The sequence below is a fragment of the Camelus dromedarius genome, chromosome 6 (genome assembly GCF_036321535.1).
Source record: "Camelus dromedarius isolate mCamDro1 chromosome 6, mCamDro1.pat, whole genome shotgun sequence".
In the NCBI taxonomy this organism is placed as follows: Eukaryota; Metazoa; Chordata; class Mammalia; order Artiodactyla; family Camelidae; genus Camelus; species Camelus dromedarius.
Window position 1 is genome coordinate 44389377 of NC_087441.1, and position 16790 is coordinate 44406166.

Below are 16790 nucleotides of genomic sequence, written 5' to 3' on the forward strand. Positions count from 1 at the left end.
ACACGCATCAAAACATACATGTGTATGTATACATATATTTATTTTTTCCCTTAATTTAGTCTTTCAAAAACCCTTTATTTTAACTATCTTTTATGTAGCATATAGCTGGCTTTTGCTTTTTGTCTCAAACTATGAACTTACTACTGTTTTAATAGATCAGTTTAACTTATTTGCCATTATTGGCAAAATCCATGTGTATAGTGGGGTAGAATGGCTTCTGGGCTAAGCAAATCCGCAGGATATTCTATTTCTCCCTAACCTGCATGCCCGTTCCTCCTAAATTAGGTACTTTAACAATCTTACTCTTTCTTAGTTTAGTATTTTGTATTATGACTTCTCAAGAGAAGACAGAAGAGCATCCTTTTGTGGATATATTTAATGAAGATGAAGCTGAAAAAAACTTCATGTTGTCTAAACCTGTTTGCTTTGTTGTATTTGGGAAACCAGTAAGTTATCTCTTCTAACTTATTTAATTTTTTCAATTTTTAAAGTCATAATCTTCTGTTACCGTACAAGAATGAGAACCACCTAGGGTGCTAATTTTTTTGAGTGTTTGTTAGACTTTCATTGTATGACTTAAAATCTGATATACTATTGGTTGTAAGTTATAACTTTCTGTCCTCTTGTACACTGTAAGTGAAAAGGAATCTAGATTGTATTTATCTTTGTTTTTATATTATGAATAAATCAACTCATCAAAGCACTGCACCATGACAACTGTTAGTGGTATGTGATCCAAGGCTATTTCACATTCAATTTGCATATAAAACGTTCTGTGAAATTTGTTGTGAGGCTCTCTGGATGTGTGAAGGTGGGGCACTATAGAGATAAATGTAAGATTCTCCATTAATAACAGAAGCTACTGAGAGGCGATGGGCTTCATCTTTATTCATAGTGTATTAGTAGACCTATTTATTATCTTTCTACAAAACAGGAAGAAGCCAAGAGTGGCTGTTGTAAGATAGCTTGCCTTCCTAGGCAGTTCTAGTAAGGACCTCTAGATAAGAGCTTTTTTCAGCCACTAAGCTAGTTGGTAGCTACCCTTAGAGGGCCTGAGCTGGTTAATTTAAAAGCCTCTTCAGAACAGCAGAGACTAGGGGCTGGATCCTATCCTTGACTTGATTTTACAGGGACCCTGGGACAGGAACCAAGAAATGGTTCCAATAACTTTCACTAGGTTTCTAAAAACATAATAAGAGTTTTAAAAGTCAACAGTGAAAGCAATCAGATGCAAATATTACTTCATTAAAGTGAACTTTTATCTTTAAAATATGATCCTTCTGTAAGATGTCAATTAAGAAGGAATTTTTTGCCCTTGAAAGTTACTAAATGGAAATCTGTCAAAACGTTCATGATTATAAACTTTAGGAAGGAAATAAAATGATGAATCTCCATAGAATCACAATGACTTGTATTCAAAATTACAAAATTTAACAATCAAAACAGTGCAATACCTAGAATACCATTATGGTACAGCTTTCTAGTTTCAGGACTATTTTCTTAATTAAAAAATAGTTAAATCACTTCATAAAATGTGGCAAATGTGACAGAGAAAAATGAAGCTGTAAATACTAGGGTCTTCTCTTTATTATGTGGGAAAAATTCAACTTGATAATATTTATGTAATTGTAGTAACCATCAGTAGAGTCCTTAAAAATGAGAATATGTTTTATTGGCAAATAGCTATTCTATTGGATTTTAAATAACATCTTTCTTTTTAAGGGGGTTGGGAAGACAACATTAGCCCAACAGATATCACAGACATGGAGATGTATTCGTGTAGAAGGTAAATTTTATCCTTTTTCCCCAATATTTTATTATGAAAACTTTCAAATATGCATTAAAATGTAAAGGATTATACAGTGAACATTCATATACCCATCTACTCACCACCTAGATTCTATGATTAACATTTGCTGTATTTTCTTTATCACACAACACTATGAACCCAGTGAATACTACCTTTGTGATAGCATCAGACATGTTTTGCCCTTTTGTTAGTCCTAGTTTTGTTCATAGAATTTAGGAGGTTTATGAAATGTCTTTGACTGTATTCTACTGCCTCTAATTCTCTAATTCCACAGTTTAGAGCTATTGGGGATATGTATGTTTGGGGTGTTCCCCCTATGAAAGATAAGAAGAGATGGAACTCTCACAGTTTGGGAGAAATCTTGGCAGGATTTTCCAGGACTTAGTTATTTTCAGTGATAAATTTTATTTTTTATTGTTTATGATTTGCTTTGCATTCTTTGCAATATATAAGATGAGGATTGATATCTTTGTATATAAATATTCACTTACTCAGTAATGCTATTTATGCCTTAATAGAAAAATAAGCAAGAGAATGAATCTGTAATTCATAAAAGTAGAAATAAAAATGGACAAATGTAAGAAAAAGTTTAACTTCATTGTTATTCAAGGAAATGCTGATTAAAATAATGCTGATGCATATTTGCCTACTAAATTGGCACTGAGTCTTTAAAGTTTCTACCATCATTGTTGGCAAGGATGTTATCAAATGAGCATTCCACATGCTGTTAGTGAAACTGTGACCTGATACAATTTTGGGAATAATAATTCGGTAACATATAACACACACATATACAAAACTTTACAATTTCCCTCTTTCTTTATTAAAATAAAATTCACTTATAGGAAAGCTTAAAAAAATACCAAACAGTCCATAGATTATTAGCAGCTAGGGACATAATCAGCTCCTGGGTCCTCCCCTTGACCTTCGCCCTGTCATTTCTATCCCAGGATATCTTCCATCATGTGAAGAAATATTTCCTCTTAAAAAGGAGACAAATTATTGGAATTTCAGCCTCAGGGCCCCTGTTTCCTAATCAGCGCTTATCTATTTTTAACATTTCTTGATGCGTATTTTCCTTTTATACAACCAGTATGCAAAATTATGTGCAAAATATGGGCTCTGGAAATAACTGTATGGTTATGAAGTATCTGGACTAGTAATACTAGGGTATACGTTTATGCTATACTTTACAATTTCCAAATCACTGTCATATACAACTTCGTTTCTTCCTCATACTCCATTGCATACTACATAGGGCACAAGCATGCAAGGTGCAAAGGTGTTTAGGAAGTTAGCTTCCCCAAGATCTTTTAGCTAGTGAGTGAAGGCAAGTTCTCTGTGGAATACATTCTGCTACCTTGTACTTTGGTTGGGCTTAAATGACATAATGTGAATAAATGTGCTTTGTAAGTTCTAAAGTGATAAACAAATGTTAATCTTTGTTACCTGTTATAGAACACACAAATGTGTTTCTCAATTTGGCAATTCTAGTACCAGTTTGTGCTAATATTTTGAATTCATATTGTAGCTTTACCAATTTTGGAAGAACACATTGCCAGTGAAACTGAATCAGGAGTTATGGTAAATAAATCTTAAGTTTCAAAATTGTTATGATTTCTTTAAAAAGCTCAGTATCACAGACCCATTATACAGTCATGTACAATATCTCTGCTTGTTCTTAGTTGCAGTCAATGTTGATCAGAGGCCAAAGCATTCCAGATGAACTTGTCACAAAGCTGATATTGGAGAAGCTCAATTCCCCAGAAGTCTCTCACTTTGGTATGTTTATTTTTATACATCAATGGCTATCAAAGCAGCCTCAAAACTCATGGTTTATCTGAGACACAAATAATTCCTGGAGTTGCTCTTTTTTTTTTTTTTCTTTTTGCCCTGGCACAGGAATCCCAGAGGACTTCTGAATTCAGTTGATTAGCTCAGATGGCTTTATTTGCTTGTTAACTTGTTTTTTTATCCTTCAGAACCTAGATTTGTTTAAAAAAAATTAAGTTTATATGATTCGATCTTCTTTTAATAATGTGTTGTCCAGCTGAAGCATCAAAAATCTGCTGTGGTCCTACATTCAATGCTGACAGCCTCTGCTGCCTGCTTTTCCATTCACCTTGAGTTTCATTACTAAGTCCTGTCAATGGTTACGTTGCTCTGCACTAATTCACACTTATAAGGCAGGAATGGGAACTAGAATAGCACCAGTTTATCCTCTGGCTCCAGATATTGGTTGGTTTCACCTGTTCATCCAGTCTGCCCTCTGACTCTGGACCCAAGAAATCTCCCTGCCCTCGAACGGATACTGAGCAGGGGTTTGGACCTAATTTCTCAAGACAAAGACTCCTGAAGCTCAGAATGACTAAAAAGAAAAGAGCAAGCACTATGACATTTGCAAAAGAGGGAAGAAGAATAAAGATGTGTTTGGGAGAAAATCACCCACTTGAAATAGATTTACTGAATGAGAGAAGAAAAATTTAGAGGTCTGCTTTATATTCTCAGTAAGTTAAGAGGGGACATTGTGATCATTAGGATACAGGGATACAAATAAAGTGCAGTACAGTGAAAATCAAAAATGGAAGTTGCAAAAACACACTTGTTACTGCAATCTATATCTATATCATCTATATCTATAGGTAGACCTATATATAATATACAGAATTAACTATATATTTATTAATCCATGTATATATCCACATATCATCTCCTTTATTTCTTACATATGTACACTCTCATCTACCTCTCTATGCATTTATCTATTGACTGAGCATAATAAAGAGAATGAACTTGGGAAAAACCCCCAGAATGTGGGGAGTAAAATGAATAAAAAGGTAAAAAGGACAATCACAAAATTCCAACATAGGTCACTAAATGACCTCAAAAAGTACAGTGATTGAAACTGAAGCAAGTATAAAGGTAGGCAAGCAAATATCTTTTTGTTTATTCTTTACCTCACCTTACTCTTGAAAAAACTGAGTGATTTACATGGCCACAAAAAGATGGCATAAATTATAAGTATTGGTAAAAAGAGAAAAAAATGAAAAAATATATCTATTCAGCTATGCCATTCACAGTGTTCATAACCCTTTTAACTTCTTATTATGGAAAATTTCAAACAGAAGTAGAGAGATTGATATAAAATCCACCCCCATGTGTCCATCAACCAACATCAGTAATGACTATTCTTGTCTCATCTTTCATCTATGCCTCTGCCTACACCCCTCCCCCAACCTACTTCATTTTTAAGCTAATCCATATCATATCAGTTTATCTCTAAATGTTTTAGTATAAATATCAAAAAGATAAAGACCCTTTTAAAATGTATTATCACATTACCATTATCATACCTAAAAAATTAATAATAAATCATCTACTAACCAGTCTGTGGTCAAATTTCACTATTTGTCTCATATAGTTGGTTGGTGTCCATTGTTTCTTTTAAACATTTTTTTATTGAGTTATAGTCAGACTTTTACAATGTTGTGTCAAATTCCAGTGTAGAGCACAATTATTCAGTTATACATGAACATACATATATTCATTGTCACATTTTTTTCCAGTGTGATCTACCACAGGATCTTGTATATATTTCCCTGTGCTATAGTATAATCTTGTTTATCTATTCTGCATATGCCTGTCAGTATCTACAAATTTTGAAATCCCAGTCTGTCCCTTCCCACCCTCAACCCCTTGGCAACAAGTTTGTATTCTATGTTTATGAGTCTGTTTTGTATTTATGCTCCTTTTTTTTTTTTTTTTTAAGATTCCACGTAAGAGTGATCTCATATGGTATTTTTCTTTCTCTTTCTGGTTTAATTCACTTAGAATGACATTCTCCAGGGACATCCATGTTGCTGCAAATAGTGTTATGTTGTTGTTTTTATGGCTGAATAGTATTCCATTGTATAAATATACCACATCTTCTTTATCCAGTCATCTGTTGCTGGACATTTACAGTGTTTGTTTTTGGATAAGGTTTTACATATTGATCAGTATGTCACAAATCCCTTTTAATCTATAAGTTGCCCCTACCTCTTTCTATCATCTTGTGTTTTCTATGCTAAAGAAGCTGGTTGTTTGTCTTTTAGAGTTTCCTACCATCTGGATTTTGATGATTGCACCCTCTGGTATCATTTAATGTATTAGTCCTTCCCCTAGACTTCCTGTACACTGGTACTTGTCCTGGGAGCTGGCAGAGGAAAAGTGGTATAAATGATTTCTTGAGTCTGAGGGCCACACTATCAGCAGGCAATTGCATGGTCACATTCTAGGCATGCACAGCTGGGCTCATTTAAAGGCTACAGTTGGGGCCAGACCTTGAGCCCCTTCTGCGCAGCCTCCCCTCACCCATTCTATAGCATCCCCAAAGGAATTTCTTTGGAAACTAGCAGTCTGCTATACAATTTGAAAGCCTCTGCTAAGCAAAGGTTGGTTCTGACGTTCGGTCTTACCCAGCAGCTTGGTGAAAGGTTGAAGCAAAATTGGAATTGAAGGGGTTTCAAAACAGAGATACTAACTTGGGTCAGGGGCTGGGTGAGGCTGGGTAATTGATAACTACAAAACCTGTAAAGATGGGTATGTCCTGCCAGGGACACTGCACAGTAAAGTATTGCCAGATCAAATCTTAATTTTTTACTGTACCAGAATCCTTTTATACTTGGAGCTTCTATTGCTATTTAGAAGAAGTTTACACCATCTATAGTGTATATTCTATACAACTGTTGTGCTGTGTTGGTCTTGAGCCAAAATCAGCTTCTAAGAACTACATCCTTGCCCAAGAGAAAAATGTAGAAGTCAATTCCTGGGCATCTTGAGAAGCCCCTCTCGCTTCCTCCTAGATTCCAGAAAAACTCATTTTCCCCAGTGAGTGATGGACAGCCCTGGTCTGGGAATTCCCTGCCCCAGGTGTATCACATTGTGGATGGTACTGCAAGTCATTGGTCACCAATGTGTCCACTCATGTCAGGCTGGCCTGAGGTGAGATGACTGTCAGGCTGGTTAGATGCTAAGCTACCCGATGTCCATGAACCTCTCAACATGTTGATCTAAAAGCAGTAGCATGCCATCTTCTGTTTTGTGGGTATAGGGAGTACCTTCTTCTTCCTACTGTGCCAGGAAGTGGGGGCAAAGTGATGGTAGGGGCCAGTTGGTTTCCCCTGGGCAGTGGTGTGAATAGTCTTTCAGTTTTCCCATGGTGGGGGTTATTCAGGCTGGGCACTAGCATGCCAGGTGCCTACCCTGCCTCTTATGGTGTACACAGAGCCTCCAGCAAGTAGTGGTCTGGGGTCTACCATTGTTCCATCTTCAGCATGGAGGGCAGCATGGAGGACTTGGTAATGGTGTCAAAGCGAGATGGGACAGGAGGGAGAATCCTCATCTATGCTTCCATCTTCACATGTGTCCGGGATTAGAGAGGTTGACAATGGGCCTGGCAGCTCTAAGAAGTATCCCCCTGAGATCTTCCCCAAATTGGGTCTAATTCTTATTCTTCTCTAAATCTTCAATGGGGAGACAAGCAAGCAAAATAACTCTTGTCTCCCACACCTTTTCCATAGATATATTCGTAGGGTCTGGATATAATCATGGTGGCCACTCTTAATGGGTAGAGCCTCCAAATCCATTGTTCAGAACAGGGTTTGGGTTCAGGGAGCCCAAATACTGACCTATCAAGAGAGAGCCAGACTCCATGGAAACAACCCACTCCTCTTCTTCCTCTACCAGGAAAGAGATCAAGTATGAAACTCATTCCAATATAGGGGTATCTCTAAGGTTTAGCGTGCCTGAAAAGCCGCACTTGGAATGCCTTATAAGCTCTCCGGGCAGCTGGTTGGAGTAATGTGCAGGGTGCTGGAGAGCACAGCAAACAGAGGATAGCATCTTTCTGTCACCCACCTGTGATACCCAGATGTCAGGCGGTGTTGGCAGCAGAGGGAACGGGAGGGAAGTCTTGTGTAATCCCTTGTTATTTAGGAGAGGACACGAACTCTGGGGACTGACTGGTCTCTGAAATTATCCGATCAGTAGTAAACTGAGCAAGGGTTGAATTCAATCTAAGGCTAGGCTATGCAGCCCCCCTCACCGAAGTACCCATGGTTGCAGTATGTCAGACCAGGGGGTTATCACCAGTCATCATGTCCCAGGGGAGGCACTGGTCAGCCTTGAAAATGAATTCAAATAAGGTTGTTAATCAAGTAAGGGCTAGATTAACAATAGGAGCCAAACTAAACTAGGTGAGTGCAGAGCCAGGAGAGCAAAAAACAAGAACAGGAGGAGAAAGGTCTGGCCAGTCCTGAGATAGTGCACTGGCTGTGTTTTCCCATGATGTGTCAGGCTCATTTAAAAAGCCTCAGGGAAAAAAAAAAAAAGAGCCTCCGGGTGGATGCCTTAGGATACCACCACTATTCCACTATTTCAAAGTGTTTCAAAGACAACAGCAAGTGCAAATGAATAAGCCAAACTGGAAACTAAGGATTTTAGAAAGACAGGAGAGAATCATGATTATAGCTCTTCCATCTAAGACCAAGATAACAGGTCCCGCTTTCTGCCTTTTGAAGTTAAACTACTTAGAATTGCTTCTCTGGGTAGTGTCCAACACATAGTTAGCAGAAAATAAAGTATTTGAGAAAGCTTAGGAGAAATTGGCATCTGCCTAAGCGTTTAATGAGATTTTGGATTTCCATGATAGCTGTTGATCTGGTTTTTTTTAAATAAAAGACTGTGATCAGCATGTTCTTAAGTGAGGATTTTGAGGTTGGCTTACTAGACACATTCGTTCATTGATCAATCAACAGATGCTTAGTAACTTTTTAAAAATTTCCTTTTTTAACATTTTTTAAAATTTTATTTTAAATTTATTTTTGTTTATGTTTTGGGAGAGAGGTAATTAGATTTATTTATTTACTTTTATTGGAGCTTGAACCCAGGACTTTGTGCATCCTAGGCATGCCCTCCAGCACTGAGCTATACCCTCCCCCAACTGTAACTTTTTTAATTACACAATTTTAGGCATTGTATAGGATAGCATTTCTCAAACTTTTGGGTCTCAAGACTCCTTTACACTTACAAGAATTGTTGAGGCCCCAAAAGAGCTTTTGTCTATACCTGTCTGTATTTATCATATTAGAAATTAAAACTAAAAAAAATGTTTAAAACATTTGCTTAAAATAATAAAATCACTGCATGTTAACATTAATAGCATGTTTTCTGAAAAACAATTAAATTCTTCAAAACAAAAAATTTAGTGGGAGGAGTGGTATTGTTTCACATATTTGCAAATCTTTTTAATGTCTAGCTTAAGAGAAGACCTAGCTGGAATCCCACACCTTCTGTTCAGTCTGTTGCAGTAAGTTGTTTTTGTTGAAGTATATGAAGAAAATCCAGTTTCACACAGACATGTAGTTGGAAAAGGGAGGAGTATTTTAATGGCCTTTAGAATAAGCGGATATTCTTGATCCGACACCAAAACTCTATAAGGGGAAGTTTCTTAAAGTTTGGTTGCACTGTGGAATTGGAAACCATGTCAATGAACTTTTCAAAATCTGTTACATTAAAATCCATTGGTCCCTCTGGCACCTAGAATGGGTCTTGTACCCATGCAGAATTTGGGGGCACCATCCATTGGTCATTTGGAAAATACTGGTTCACTGAGTTTTGCAGATCTTCCAAATTTTGACATATTTCATTATACATTATCAAAAAGTCACATTTGTTAATGTCATCACTGATATCAGGAAAAGCTTTAAGAATTGGGTAGCTGTTTAGTTTATAGCGATGGATACACGTTTTCCAAAATTTAACTTTTCACTTGAATTTTAAATTAGCAACAAGTACTGTCAGTTGTCCTTGAAGTGACAGCCTCACTCCATTCACTTTTTATAAAGTGTCTGTTAAAAGTCAAAGTTGAATAACCATAATTTGTCTGTCAGTTGTTCCTCCCAGAAAAAAATGTCCTATTAAAACAGGAGAAAAATTGGTTGAAGGCCTTTAATTTCCAGTAAAGGAGTTGAGACTTTATTCTATTAATAAGAGAAAGGTTTCTCAAGCAAGAGACTGACATAATTAAAGAAATATAATAAGGAAATCAATATGATGATGGTATCCAGGGTGAATTTTAATGAGAAGATTTAGGTTTCTGAGGAGGGATGTAAGCCAATAAATGTACTAAGCCAAAATCATATTGATAATGTTCTGTTTCTTAAAATGTATGCGGGGTACATGGGTATATTATTACTCTCTATAACTTACATAAACATTATATACATATATATTCAATTATATTATGAAATATTAATTCAAGAAAGAAAAATAATACCCCATGCAACCCCTATACGATACCTTTACTATTCATCATATGAACTTTCCTAACATGAGTTGAAAGAATTATTGACATAGAATTTCCTTCCATAGGCACCTCATGTGCCTAAAATAAATTGATTTGAAATTTTTAAAGATGTCTCCTCCTAGCCCAGTGGTTTTATTTATTATCAGAAAAACATTATTCACAGTTATACTTCATGTGGTAATAACTTTAACTATCAATTTTAAAATGTTGACCGATGATTTTAAGACCAGCATTAGTATTCACCAATAACTAGATGATAGTTTTATAAAGCAATAATAATAAGCCCATGTTCTCATATATTGATAAACCTTTAAAATTATATTTTACCCTACAGGCTATATTATCACTGAAATGCCATCACTTTCACAGGATGCCATGACTACTTTGCAGCAAATAGAATTAATTAGAAAGTTAAATTTGAAACCTGATATTATAATCAATATTAAGGTAAGAATATTAGCTGTCTTTCTAGTATAGTTAATCATTCTCTTTGATAGTAGTTAAATTCAAGGAATGTTTTCAAATTTTTTAAGGAGTTAGGGAAATAATTCATCCATCAATGATGGGGACTGAATTCTATTTTCTCATACCTCTGTGCTTTTGCACCTACAGCTCCAACCATAGGAAACACCTCCTTGTCTCTTCACCATCCTTTGAAAGTCAGTTCATGCATCATCTCTGCAGAACTTTCCCTGATGACCAGCCCTTCTACACTAACACAAGCATTAACTAAGTCTCATTCTGTGTCTCTCTCTCCTTATCCCCTACACCTGACTCATCACAGGAAAGTTAAATACTTCTCTGATGACCATTCATGTTGCTCTTTTCCATCATATTACTTCACTTTATTGTAATTGTCCGTTTTCCTTCTAGATTCTGCCTTATTTGAAGGCGGGAACCATGTTTTACTCCTATAAACATCAACTTGTGCAATAAATGGTACCGAGTAGGTACCTAATAAGTTTGCCAGTTAAGTAAAATGAAAGAATGAACAAATGATTTGGATGTATGAATGTTAAAGAACACTGCTAGATTAGTTAAGAATCAATGCTGGGTCCTATTCTGAATTCTTTTCTTTATCAACTGTAGAATTTGGTAAATCACATTTAGGAGCCTCAATTTCCTCTTTACAAAGATGATACAAAGATAGCTGCCTCATAGGAGTGTGGTAAGAATGCAGTGAGGTGAAGGATCACTTGTTTATTTGAAAATGAATGATAAGCTTTAATAATACCCTGTCTGACTCACCAAAGGGTTTGACAACTCAAAATAAATTAGATGGTTCTCAGCTCAGACGCTGGGACTCAGTGGCATGTTAGGGCCAGCTGTGAGAGAGGGGTGGTGTGCAGTGCTGAGTGTGGTGTCATCTGCAGCCCCAGCCACAGGTCATGGTCGGAGGCCAATGTACAACTTTGAGCATGTCACCCATGTGAACATGTGAAAGTGCATATAATGAAGAGAAGAAAAAAATCTCAAAACAATTAACTGAAACCAGATATAAAGCCTAGGCCATGGAAAATATAGATTATATAGGAAATTAAGACCTAGTGGAACAAGAACACACAGATATACAGGCCACAAGGCCCCAGATACTCACTAAATTTGGGTCATAAATTTGGTTCTAAGTTTGATGAACCGAGGGGAAATGTGACCAGATATATAAATTCACATTGTCCACAAAAAGACAAGCCATTCACCAGGAAAAACAAAATGAGAGAACTATCTTCCATATCGATTGTTAATGTAGAGAATGAAACCCGTAACTCCACAGAAGTGTGATACTGGGTGTCCATGGCAGTTCCCACAGGCAGCCAGGGCATAATCAGAGGGCCGAATATGAGACAGAACTTAGTACAACACACACTGCTCTGATGGTTTGGCCTTACTGGGGATAAAGTCTGGGATTTCTAAAGCAGATGTTCCTGGCTTGGGATCCATGAATCCTTAAGCATCTGTGAACCTCCTAAAATTAAATGCAAATTTTATGTGTATGGGCATTTTTCTGAAGCAAAAGCCTATGGCTTTCATCATTTTCTGAAGGAGTCTGTACTCCCAAAACAAACCAAAAAAACCAAAAAAGTTAAGGGCCAGTGATCTAGTATAGCAGGGGTTCTCAAGAGTTTGGTCCTAGGGCCAACTGCATTAGCAGCACTTAAGAAGCTTGTTAGAAATGCAGATTCTCAGGGCCCACCCCAGAACTACAGAAACTCTGGGGGTGGTGTCCAGTTGTCTGTGTTGAAAAGCCCTGCAGGTGACTCTGATGCTCACTGAAGTTTGAGAACCAATGCTCTGAGGCACAGCCCCCAGATTCACCCTCAGATTAATTAATCACTTTTTACAAGTGAAAGCAGGAGACAGCTGAAGGTAACAGTCTTTGTCAAGAACCCACAAGGTGGGTATTCTTCGTTGCCAAAACATACAAATGCATGCAAATACACATTTTTTTAAATAAATTACCAGAATGGGTTGAAATCTTTTTCATGAAAAATTAGACAGCTTGACTAGGCTTTCTTGTAGAAAAGCCTTTTCTTAAGAAAAAGAAGAAAGAAGCCCAAAATATTGCCTCAGTAAATACCCATCCTATCTCCATCTAGAGGTGGTCTGAAGAAATTGGAAAATGAGCATGAAAAGTGCTAGAGTTTCTTGCTTCTGGGGGGCAGGGGAGGGTATAGCTCAGTGGTAGAGTGCATGCGTAGCATGCTCGAAGTCATGGGTTCAGTCCGCAGTACTTCCATTCAAATTAATTAATTAAGCTAATTAGCCCCCCAAATAAAATAAAGTTCCTTGCATCCTTGTTTCTCAAAATTGTGCCCCATGAACTGTCAGAATCAGAATTACCAAGGATGCTTGTTAAATGTCTGAGCTTCACTCCAGACTTAATAAATCACTGGGGAAGCAGACATCTTTACTAATGGCTCTCTGTATACAATTACACCCTAATGTCTGAGAACCACTACCAGAGAGTGTCGTCCAGAGTTTTAAAAGCAGGATTATAGCTCAAAACCTTAGTTTACCATTAATAATGTGTGACAGAGTTGGGGCTATGGCTCAGAAGGCCTGATTCTGAGTGGTAGTTTCCCCTCATGACATTGTGATCTGAGACCAGATCCTTAACCTGCCAGAGAAGTCCTTCTCTGATCTGCAAAATGGTTTTAATCATAATATTGGATTAGCTCTTTTACTGGGTTAGTTTAAGAATTGAGTAAAATATTAAACATGTGGAAGCACTTGAAACAAGAAAATTACTTGTAGACTTTGGTTTTGGCCTTTTTTACTACCCAGACTCAGTTTTCTCTTTTACAAAACAAAAAGGTTAGAGTAGAATAGATAATGTCCCATCCACGACGCTATTTTATGAAATTCTTCACTCATAAAGTTGTAAATAATAGTAAATACTATAAATACCTCACTTTTTGTTTGAAAAATGTGGATATTCCTCCATTTTTGTCCATTCCCAGCCTTTTCAAACTAATCTGACAGAGTCCTCCTGTGTACCTTTGCTGACTAAACTAATTTTCAATCCTATAGCTCTTTCTACTCTTCTTCTAATCCTTTTTTTAATCTTAGAGCTTCTGATACTTTCTCATGTATATTATTTTTGAGCAAAGAAACATGTTGTCATAGCATAAAAGTGGTATCTTGTGCCTCTCTTGGCATGTTTCTAATGAACATGAAATCTAATTCAAAATGCAATTTACAGTATTGCATTTGCTCAGGGCCTTAAGGAATTTTGAGGTTTATGTATTGCATAATATATGAATAGGAGGTAAAGGCATATTCAAAATGTTTTAAGTGATCGCTAATGTTCCTTAGTGCCCTGACTATGATTTATGCCAAAGAATTTCTGGGCAAAGGCAGCATGATACTACAGGATACATATACACAAGTGATCAGTGGGATCCTGAAGTCATTGAGAAACGTAGGAAAAAGAAGAAAGATGCCCAAAAGGAAGGAAAAGGAGAAGAGGACGGGGAAGAGGAAGAAGAGCAAGAAGAAGAGGTAATATCCCGTTCTGGATAATACATTTTTTAAATTTACTATAATTAAAAGGATAACATGATTGATAGAAAATAGCAGATACTAGAGAAAATTATATTTTCTTTAAATTTTTATTTAGTCTGGAGGAAATACAAAAATATTTCATATTTTTAAGAACTATTAGATCATCATCTGGAGGTCATCAAGTTTAATCTTCTTGTCGGTATAGAAGTCCCTCCATACACTGACTGCTAATCTGCTTCATTTCACAGCAACAGAGTTACTGGTCACCTACAAAGTGTCAAGCACGATGCAAGCTAGACTAAAGTCAGTGCTAGTAAGCATAATGCAATAGGGCCTTGAAAGAATCTTCTACCATGACTTAGTGAGGAAATTTGATATTAAGAAATCTGTTAACGGGTGATGGGCTGGATTTGGTCCCCTGAGGTGGGAGCAGTCTTTGCTCTCATGAAACACAGAAATTAAATAATTGCTATAATTTATAAATTATTATAAAGAAATAGTATTTCTATTAGGCCTAGACTCTGTGAAGTCAGATGTTAATTTTATAGATGGCTACAATGCAAATCATTTGCCTAGTAGACAAGATGAGACCCAAAGGCTACATTTTTACTGCCCTGTAGGATATTAAGCAGCCTTGTTTAATCTTATTATTAAGTTTGCAATCTTATTTCAGTGATTATATATACTTCAGCTTTATCATCCTGCTAGTTCCCTCACTAATGAGTTAAATGAATTTTTGACATCTGTTCTCTCATTTAAGAGTAGATCTTAAAAGTTCTCATCATAAGAAAAAAAATTGTAACTGTATGATGATGGATGTTAACTAGACTTATTGTGATCACTTCACAATATATACAAATACAGCTGACCCTTGAACAACTCCAGGGTTGGGGCACTGACCCTCCATGCAGTTGAAAATACAAGTTAACTTTACTGTCAGTCCTCCATATCCATGTTTTTTTATCCTACCAATGGCAGATCATGTAGTACTGTAGTATTTACTATTGAAAAATGTCCTCCTGTGAGTGGACCTGCACAGTTCAAACTCACATTGCTCAAAGGTCAGCTGTATTGAATCATTATATTGTACACCTGAAATTAATGTAATGTTACATGTCAATTATATCTCAATTTAAAAAACCTGTTAATATAAGAAAGCCCATTTAAAAACAAAACAATCTTCCCTGTGCAATTAAGGCATTAGACAATGCCCAGCATCTGTTCCAGATATTTTTAAAAGGGCAAACCTCATAGCAAATAGGAATAGAAGTATGTCATTTTAGCATGAATAAAGAATACCATTACAAATCAAAAATAGTGAGATTGAGGGGTCACAACTCAGTTACAGAGGTCACAGTTATGTCAAACTGTGATGTCCACCAGACATTAATTGGAAAGAGTGAGGACCAGGGTAGGCTAGGACTGCACCATCCAATATGGTAGTCACTAGCCCTATATAGATTTCAATTAATTCTAACTATATAAAATTTAAAATTAAGTTCCTTAGTAGCACAAGCATCATTTCAAGTGCTCAGTGACTAAATATTGCTGTGTCTTCCAAACTGACAAGCACAGACACAGAACGTTTCCTTTGCTGAAGAATGTTCCATTGGACAGCTGGAGAGTATGTGTCCTTCTTTAGGGGACAGCTGCCTCTCGGCTCCAGCCCAGCCCACTTTTGCCACGTGGAAATGCTAGCCTATTTTTATCAGGTAGTCTGGATTTTCCAGAGAAGCCAAAATCAGTGTTTTAAAATAAAAGTAGTTGGCAGCTTATCCAAAGATAAGCGGGAAAGATAAGCAAATTATGTCTTCAGATTGGATTCTGCCCCAGGGGCCTGGTTTCCTGTGATCTCTGCCTAGCGGAATAGCCATGGTCATAAGTCAGACAGACAAGCCTGCCACCCAGTTGGGTTGAGGGCTAATAATCAAGTGAACATGCTCACCTTCTGTACACACAAATGAGAGCAATCTCCCTGAACTGCTGAAATAACTTTAATAATGTTCTCTTGGCTTCCACTTTCCTCAACCCTTCCCTTCCCACTCCATTCCATTCAAAACAAAAATTTGACTGTCCGTGACTTTCTATTACCTGTTGATGAAAATCCAAACACCCTCACATGGTTTACAAAACCATGGACCCAGCCTCTCTGGTCTCATCTCCCAGTCTGCTCACTGGATTCCAGCTGCGCTGGCTTTCCTGCTAGGCTTCAACTGTGCTGAACTCAGTAGCACCTCCAGCCTTTGCTCTGGCTGTTTCCTAATCCCTCTGCCTACCACATGCTTCTCTAGAGCTTCTTCATGCGCCTGCTTCTACTCATCACTCCACCCTACCCTACAGATGACATCTTCAGAGACCAGCCAGCAAGCGACTCTCTAAACCAGAAACAAACTCCTGCCTTACATGACTTTAAATATGTTCATAGCCACTTTTTTAAAAAGTAAAAAGAAACAGGTGAAAGTCATCTTTAATAATATATTTTATATAATACCATATATCCAAAATTTTATTTCAACATAAAATCAACAGAAAAATTCTAAAAGCAGTACGTTCCTTTTCCATGCTAAGTTTTTGAAATCTGGTGTGTATCTGACACTTGCAACACATTGGATTCACACTTACCACACTTCT

The 16790-nt window shown here is 36.9% G+C and overlaps 1 protein-coding gene across 1 annotated transcript in view; it reads left to right on the forward strand.

Moving 5' to 3' along the window:
* The window catches only part of AK9 (adenylate kinase 9), a 97006-nt gene continuing 80216 nt past the window's right edge, over positions 1–16790 (forward strand). Inside the window, exons 1-6 of the mRNA XM_064486789.1 lie at positions 1–446; positions 1723–1786; positions 3342–3394; positions 3496–3592; positions 10492–10604; positions 13971–14156. Of these exons, the coding sequence (XP_064342859.1) occupies positions 264–446; positions 1723–1786; positions 3342–3394; positions 3496–3592; positions 10492–10604; positions 13971–14156 (696 nt within the window). The 5' untranslated portion in view covers positions 1–263. The remainder of the gene's footprint in view (positions 447–1722; positions 1787–3341; positions 3395–3495; positions 3593–10491; positions 10605–13970; positions 14157–16790) is intronic.